The following is an 8,247-nucleotide window of genomic DNA, read 5'->3' on the forward strand; positions in this document are numbered from 1 at the left end:
CACAACAAAACCTGGATGGGAAGGTTCCAAAAAATAAAATAAATCCCCTAACTAAATCCTAGCCCTCCAATAATCCCATCAAACTCAATCACAAAACGCCACGTGGCACACGAACAAATAACGTTAAAAATCCCCACCCTTGGATCAACCAAGAAGAAGGACATGTAGGCCCCACGTGTCTCCCATCGGTTGATACTCAAAAACATTTTCCGTCAAACTTAACGGCGTAAGGCTAACGCCGTGAAGCCTTACCCAGTAGATGTATAAATACGACAACCTCAAACGCTGTCTCCCTCCTTCTCTAGTCTTCCCCCCCTTCAACCTCGTCTCAATCTGTAACCGTAATTCTCTCCAATTTCTCGCGCTTCAAACAAAATCTTCAAAATATCGCCACCGTTCACTATCATTCATTATTTTCATATTCTCATTCACGCGCGCGTACGATCCTCTGTTTCCAAAAACAGAGAAACTCTGCACCTCGCAGCTCATCGATTCTTCTTCTTCTTCTTCTTCTTCTTCTTCTTCTGAATGCGATTCACCTTCCTTCAACTACAATCTGAACCTCACACAAGGTAGTATTAATAGTAGTAGTAATGTTAGTAAAACGCTAACACCATTCTTCTTTATCCACTTTTTTCTTTTATTCTCTCTGCTTTCAATTTTTGTTTGTAGCGTCAATATTTTAATTTATTTGCATATTTGTTAGCTCGATAACACGATAACCAAGCTTCAGATCCCAACATTAGAGTCTCGTTTTCTTCTTATTATTGTTATTATTATTGTTGTTGTTGTGGTTTTGAAGAGTTTAGCGTTTTTGCATTTTCAGAGGGACAAAGGAGAAGGTGGTGGCAGAGGAAGCTGAAACGATTGTTTGGTAAGTCGTTTTCGAATAACCACTTTTTTTTTCAGCAGAGAAAAAAAAAGGCAAACAACATTATTGAATGTGCAGAGAAGAGTTAGAAGAATTCTTCTTCTTCTTATTATTATTGTTGTTGTTGTTGTTCTTTTTATTTGATCCTCCGCCCCCACACTTTTTTCTGTTGTGTTTATATAATAATTCCTCTGCATGTGTCTGTTTGCCCCCCTTCCCCCCCTCTTCTTCTCACAACACATTCAACTCGATTTGTCATTTTCAATATCTCAACCATATATTAATTAATTACCAACAAACACAACTCAGTGAAATTTCCAAACAAAAATAGCCTCTACCTTGGTATCTCTATTTTACTACTTGTATATATTAATTAATATGTGTCAATGTTTGTTTTAGAATTAAATGTAGTTATTCATTTATATATAGTAATAGTACACGGTTTTTGTTGTTTTGTGTAGTGAGAAAGAATGTGTAGTGTAGTAGTGTAGCTGCTTTTTGGTGATGGTCTTGGAGAATGGGGATTGATTGTGATTTACACAAAAGATAAAGAGAGAGAGAGAGAGAGAATCAGACTGAGTAGACGGGTGGGTGGAGGAGCAACAATCACCCATTATGTGTCAGAAAATTAAAACTAATTAAATTTTGTTCTTCAATTCAAACCACTTTTGCCTTGTTTCTTTATTATTATTTATTATTATAGCATCATTTGTTTTGCTTTGCTTTGCTTCATTGTTGTTTCTTGTTTCAATTCTTTGTCTAACAAGGGGAAGAAGCTAAGGTCCCTTTGAAAGCCTTTGCTTTTTGCTTCCCCACATTTTGTTCTTTTTTTAATCTCTTTATCTTTTCTTTCTCTCCTTTTAATTAAATCTTGGCCCTTTTTTTCTCTTCTTTAATTCATTCATTCATTCTCCTTCTCTTTGCTTCTTTTTGGATTCTGTGATCTCCTAAGCTCTGATCCCGAGCCTATAACATTCAAGATTGCTTTTCCTTTTTGGTTTTCTACCTCAGGACCATCTTGTTTTGCCTCATTCGGCACCTCATTTATTCATTCATTCATTCATTTTTATATTATTTATTACATTCCCCTTCCTTCAGTTCCATTCCAACTTAGTTACATACTTTGCTCCTCTCATTCTCTTGTCACTGTTTTATTCAACAAACAAAAAAAGTGATTGTTTATTTTCCTCCCCTTACCTATTCTCAACTTTTTTCTCCCCTTGAATCAATTATATATAATAACCAATAACAACAACAACAATAATATCGACAACAATAATAAATAAACACTTTACTAAATTAGTACAAATGTACAATGCATTGTTGTTATTATTGTCCTAGTTCCATTGTAAACCAATGACAGTTGATATATAGCTTTTTTGTTTTACCTAAATTTCTTTCCAACACCGGAACTTTAAATATTTCTTTTGAATATCTAATTCAATGTGATGACCATTAAATGAATTTGTTTGTTTTGGTGCAGGTATAATTAGGGGGAAAGAAAAAAAAAGTATATAAATATATATATACATATAGAGAGAGAGAGAGAGAAAAAGAGTGAAAATGTTTACATGCATAGCTTGTACAAAGCAAACGGCGGAAGAGAGGGAAGAAGAAAGCCGTGAAGGTGGCACGCCCAGTACAAAAGAAGCCGTCAAAAGCCTGACCACGCAGGTTCCACCCTCCTCACTTTCTTCTCTTACCACCATTATTAACTTCCATTAATGATACTCGAATCAATTATGTTATGTGTACATAAAAAATCAGTTAGAAAAATGCTATTTGTACACTAAAATCAGTCACTAATGTATTTGTATATAAATACATATGTGGTTTAATTTATTGTTAATGTGTATTTATATTTTACCATGTATTTTATACTGGTGACTGACTTTGATAGCTGATTTTAGTATACATTTAGCATTTCTGAATTAGTTATTTAAAATTATTTGATATATACATCTTGAAAAAGAATACATGTACTAATAAAATTTTTTAAAATAACAAACATAAATAAATTAGTTTAAATTAAGACATTTTATTCTAATTATAATATTTATTATATTAAAAGATTTTATTAGTATTTTTTTGTAAAAAATTAATATATTTAAAGGATAAATTTTTTAAGGATTTATAAATGTGATTGTAGTGTAGCATTTTTTTTAAAAATTCTGGTTATCTCTTTGCTACCTACAAGTTTTGCTTTTGCAGCTTCTTTTTTTTCCATGTTGGTGAAAACTAACAAAATGAATACCTATTAGGTTGGTGGGGGGACCACATTTTGATTCTCTCTCTAACCTCCACGCATACCTATAAGCCCCCCCTATGTGTTTACACAACTCCACACTCACACATCTTTCTCTATTTTTTATGCATATTAATATTCATCAGATGTTTTGTGATCTTGTCATGTCATACCACAAAAACAAAATTATTCATACAATCTAATTTTGTATACTATATTATAGGCATTTAGCCAAATTTGGAATACTTGTAGGTAAATTTGTCCTCTTCTTACTTGGTTTCATACTTCAAAGATAAAAGATAGTTACAAAAATTTCAATTAAATTAGTCCATTTCTAATAATAAAACCAAACCAAATGCACGTTTATCCAATTAGATGTAGCTACATGCTTTTTACAACTTAGTTAATTAGACAATTTTTCACTTATGAAAAAGAAAATCCTGGTCCAATAAGAATGCACATGACACACGGACACACGAGACATGTTTTTGTGAGTATCAAGGAGGAGGGAGATTGTTTAGGATGACGTTTGTAATGGGCCCACCTATGGTGTTGAAGAGGATGGTCCACTTGTTGCCATGTATTGGTCCAATTTATTGGTTTATTTAATGGCATGTGGTGTTACTGACCGGACGTGACCATCATGATCAACCAATCAATCCCCTATATTCCTTCTTCTTCTTTGTAGACTTTGATTTGATTTTACGGGGAAAAAATTCCAGCTTGTCAATTAGGTCCACTTATAATTGCACTTGTATAATACACCACCTAAGTTTGTTTTTAATCAAAAAATTCTATCATGATTGTGACATCTTTCAACTAGTAAGGGGGTAAAAATTTAGAAAAGTTTTTAAGTATGTCAGTGAATTTTAATTATATATAATATAGGAAACATTTCAAGTGTACTGGGAGTACCGGTACACCAATTGTTTTAACCGTTGATCTGAATTATAAAAAAATATATAATATATATTAATTGAAATCAACGGTTAAAATAACTGATGCACCGGTACTCTCCGGTGCACTTGAAATGTTTCCAATATTATATTTTGTGAGAAAGTTCTTGAACCATTTTGCAGACAGTTTATAATGTCTTTTCGAACCATTATTATAATCCACAAAAATTGATCCAAATCTTGATGTGTATCCTGAATTCCATTCAAAGTTGTCCAACAAAAATTACAAAAATTATAGACACCATAAAATTTACTAAATTTATAAAACATATGATAAAAAGCACAAACACATTGGCTTCAAATCTAACTACACATGCCACATTTTAATAATAACAATAATAATAATGCACTATTATTCTCTTAATTCCTTGTATTTTGATTCCTAAAGTAAAAGCAATATAGCAGTATTTAGTCTTTGGTCAAATATTCTCCAAAATTTGTGTGTGGATAATGGCAGCAGTGGGAACATGTTCAACACATCCATCGGTTTGGTTAATGTTAAGAAAAGATGTCTAGGACACAAGGGTATGCGAATCCATTGTATGGCCCATCCATTAATTCTTGTCGTCCTACTTTTTTTTTTAGTTTGTTTTTAAAAGTATTTTATTATATATCAATGCTTAAAAAAAAAGAAAAGGGGAAATTAAATTTGTATAGAGAAATTTGTTCATGATTGGACTATTTTCTTGATGGAAGAAAAGTATAGTGACATTTACTATTAACTATTTGTGTTTTACAGTACTTGTTATATTAATTTAATAATTTTCTTTCAGTCAATGTTGCATGGAATTTTTATCCTTATCTAAATAGGTAGGCACTTTTTTAATTTGATGCCTATATATCCTAACAATTTAGAACCAAATGTATCTGAATTGTGGAAAAAAAAATTGACAATTGATATTTGGATAGATATTGTTGGAGATATCTACAAATAGAAAATGCTTTCCATTTGGGGTACATAGATTGATTCTATGACATATGTAATGTAACAATGTAAGGTTTCTGTAGGATATATAGTAAATGGTTTTTTCACACGTTAAGGTGATGTTGTTTTCACCCACTTGTATGTAGTGTTCTAGATATAACATAACAAGTACATTCTCCACTATCCTAGCTGTAAAGTATTTACATGGTGCTTTGAAAATGACCCAAGCCTGTGAAACCTTAAGACTCCATTCAGCTTCATCCAAACACACTTTTTTTGGTTTTGTATTTCAGAAACTTGCAGGGACTATGTTTCCCTACTTGTGTGTCATTTTGGACAGATACTTTGTTATTCAGCAGAACCAGTTTCAATTATTTTATTTCTCACTTTTAGGTTTAATTAATTAATTAACTTCTAGAGATCTTTTTAGTTTGACATGGTTTTTAATTAGGACTATAGTTTTAAAATTTTTAACCAAGTTTCTAGAGCAATTTTTTGTCACAGTTTTTTGTTGAATGGAATATATTTTTAGCTTAGACCTTAACCTTATAATAAAATTAGATATAATAGAAAAAAATTGGTTTATCTAGCATGCAAGGTTACTTAGAAAGTTTTTATGAAAAATATATAAAATTATAGAAAGTTAAAATTTTCACTGACAATGTTAACATGTTTTTTTAGGACATATGTTAGCTAAATTTCTTTGAAAAAAATTTAGGGACATTTAGTACAATTAAACTACTTTTTATGGGATTGGCTTTATTTATATTATAGCAAGTTGTGAATTTTGTATTTTTTCATGTTCTGGAAAGTGGAGAAGTGTGGTTATCCTTGCATGCCTTTCCTCCATTTAGTGGATCATATTGGATGAGACAAATGATATTCAAATTCAAAAAAGAAAAAGAAATGTGTGTAGGGTGGATCTACACTGGGGGGAAAGTGCCACTCAGGTGTCTAAGAAAGCCTTAAAACATTATTAAGATATAGTGAGTTTCTTTTATAGGGCCCCACCTGCATAGTTCTAATTATAGGAGTCAATGGTCAAAATACATGTAGATACAGAATATTTGTAACTATTCAGGAATCTATATTTTCCTAAAGTTATGATATCAGATACACATTTTGTTAAAGTTACATGATCTATTGTGATCTGTAAAAAGATGATTTATATTGAAGTTGTTGACCAAGTATATGTATGTATGACTTTCATGAATTTTTAGATATGTTAAGCTTTTGTTGGCTTATTATCAATTATTTTTTTTTTTTAATTTTCTAGTAAGACTGAACAGTATTATTCTATTTAATCATAACACTTTGATGATTGTCATATACCATTCTTAACTGTGTCAAATATACTTGTGTTTTATGACATAATCTAAATTCTAGAATGATATATTCTCTATTAATTTAAAAATCAAGCAAATACAAATACCAAAATTAAAAACTTTTACATTATTAATCACTAGCAATTAAACTCTATTTGAATACAAGTTTGAATGCATTGTTGTTAATCTGAATTTGATGATTGTTATATGCAGTTAAAGGACATGGCACTGAAGTTTTCAGGTGCATACAAGCAGTGCAAGCCATGCACAGGGTCAAGTACCTACAAGAAAGGACAGAGACCTTATCCTGATTTTGACACCATCTCAGAAGGGGTTCCATACCCTTACATGGGAGGTGCAAGCACAAGTTCAACCCCTGCTTGGGACTTCACTAGCTCCAATCATCCTGGTAGAACTGACCCAAGATTCATGAGAGGATTTGGTGGGGATCAGACCCCTAGAGCTCGCGATTCGGCCTCGGTTTGTGATGTGGTGTTGGAGGATGAGGGTGAAGCCAAGGAGTGGATGGCACAAGTGGAGCCAGGGGTTCACATCACCTTTGTTTCTCTTCCTAATGGTGGAAATGACCTCAAAAGAATTCGCTTCAGGTTTCTTAAACACTCCATTATCCTTGTTAATTACATGTTTAGTGTATACAAGATTATCAAACTCTCAAATTAACTCTAAATTTACAAGCATGCTAGTTGAGTGTTGTGTCTTGGGACTCAAGCAACCTTAAAAAAAGTGCCAACCTTCAAGTTTCATACTTGTACACCAGATATGAGAATTTAGTTCTTCAAATCTAATCATTTTTTTTTTTTTTTGCATTTGAAGCCGGGAGATGTTCAATAAATGGCAAGCACAAAAATGGTGGGGCGAGAATTATGACAGAATCATGGAACTTTACAATGTTCAACGATTCAATCGACAATCTCTTAACACTCCTCCAAGATCCGAGGATGAGGTATGAAAGGACTATATAACAAGGTGAAAACTCAAGTCCAGATAACTTCATGTGAAGTTGATAGTTGAGAGCACCTGTCAACTCATTTAACGACTCTTATCTATTAACTTCATATGAAGTTAACTGCACCTGAGTTTTCACTAACACGCAACAAACACAAATTGAATTCAAGATTTATAATGTGTTTGCATTGTTGCAATTGAACAGCCAAGGGATTCTACATACTCAAGATTGACATCTGCGCGAGAAAGTCCTATGACCTCATCTTTAAACAGAGATTGGACAACACCAAGGCATCACTATAAACACTTGGAACAAGGTGGTTCCGGCCACCAGTTCCATGCAGCAGGGTCATCCATGGAAGCATCAAGGACTACAACCTCTTCTAGAGACGAGCCTTCGGTGAGCAATGCGAGCGAGATGGAGACAGAATGGGTAGAGCAGGATGAGCCTGGAGTTTACATCACAATCAGGCAGTTAGCCGATGGAACGAGGGAGCTTCGACGCGTGAGATTCAGGTAACATTAGTGCATATCAAGAACATGATCTAGAAAACTAACATGATTCTTGTTTTATTTGAATTGACACTTGATGAACTAACTATTTCTGCAGCCGGGAAAGATTTGGGGAGGTAAATGCAAAGACATGGTGGGAGGAGAACAGAGATAGAATACAAGCTCAATACCTTTGAAGACATGAAAATTAAGGATGTCCTAAACAAAGATGGAATCCCCAATTTTGATTGGTAGTGATTATTGTAATGCAGCTTGTTACTTTTGGATTCTTTTGGAGTTAGAGAGTCCTATACACAAAAACTAGTTAGTCCCTTCACACCATTGGTGATAGTCTCTGGCATATTATTAAGATTGACACTGTCTTATTATACAGTGCCAAATTCTGAATTTGTTTTTGTGATCCCTATTTTTCCCAAAAGTTCTATCACCATGGGATTTGGAGGTCT

General features: G+C 33.1%; 1 protein-coding gene across 1 annotated transcript; it reads left to right on the forward strand.

Annotated features, from left to right (window-relative positions):
* On the forward strand, positions 279–8,247 carry LOC107641617 (protein BREVIS RADIX-like). The gene is made up of 7 exons (XM_016345099.2): positions 279–572; positions 827–874; positions 2,355–2,545; positions 6,536–6,930; positions 7,157–7,286; positions 7,494–7,804; positions 7,899–8,247. Exons 3-7 carry the CDS (start codon positions 2,435–2,437, stop codon positions 7,975–7,977), a joined length of 1,026 nt encoding a protein of 341 aa, XP_016200585.1. The 5' UTR covers positions 279–572; positions 827–874; positions 2,355–2,434; the 3' UTR covers positions 7,978–8,247.

The sequence above is a fragment of the Arachis ipaensis genome, chromosome B05, assembly GCF_000816755.2.
Source record: "Arachis ipaensis cultivar K30076 chromosome B05, Araip1.1, whole genome shotgun sequence".
In the NCBI taxonomy this organism is placed as follows: Eukaryota; Viridiplantae; Streptophyta; class Magnoliopsida; order Fabales; family Fabaceae; genus Arachis; species Arachis ipaensis.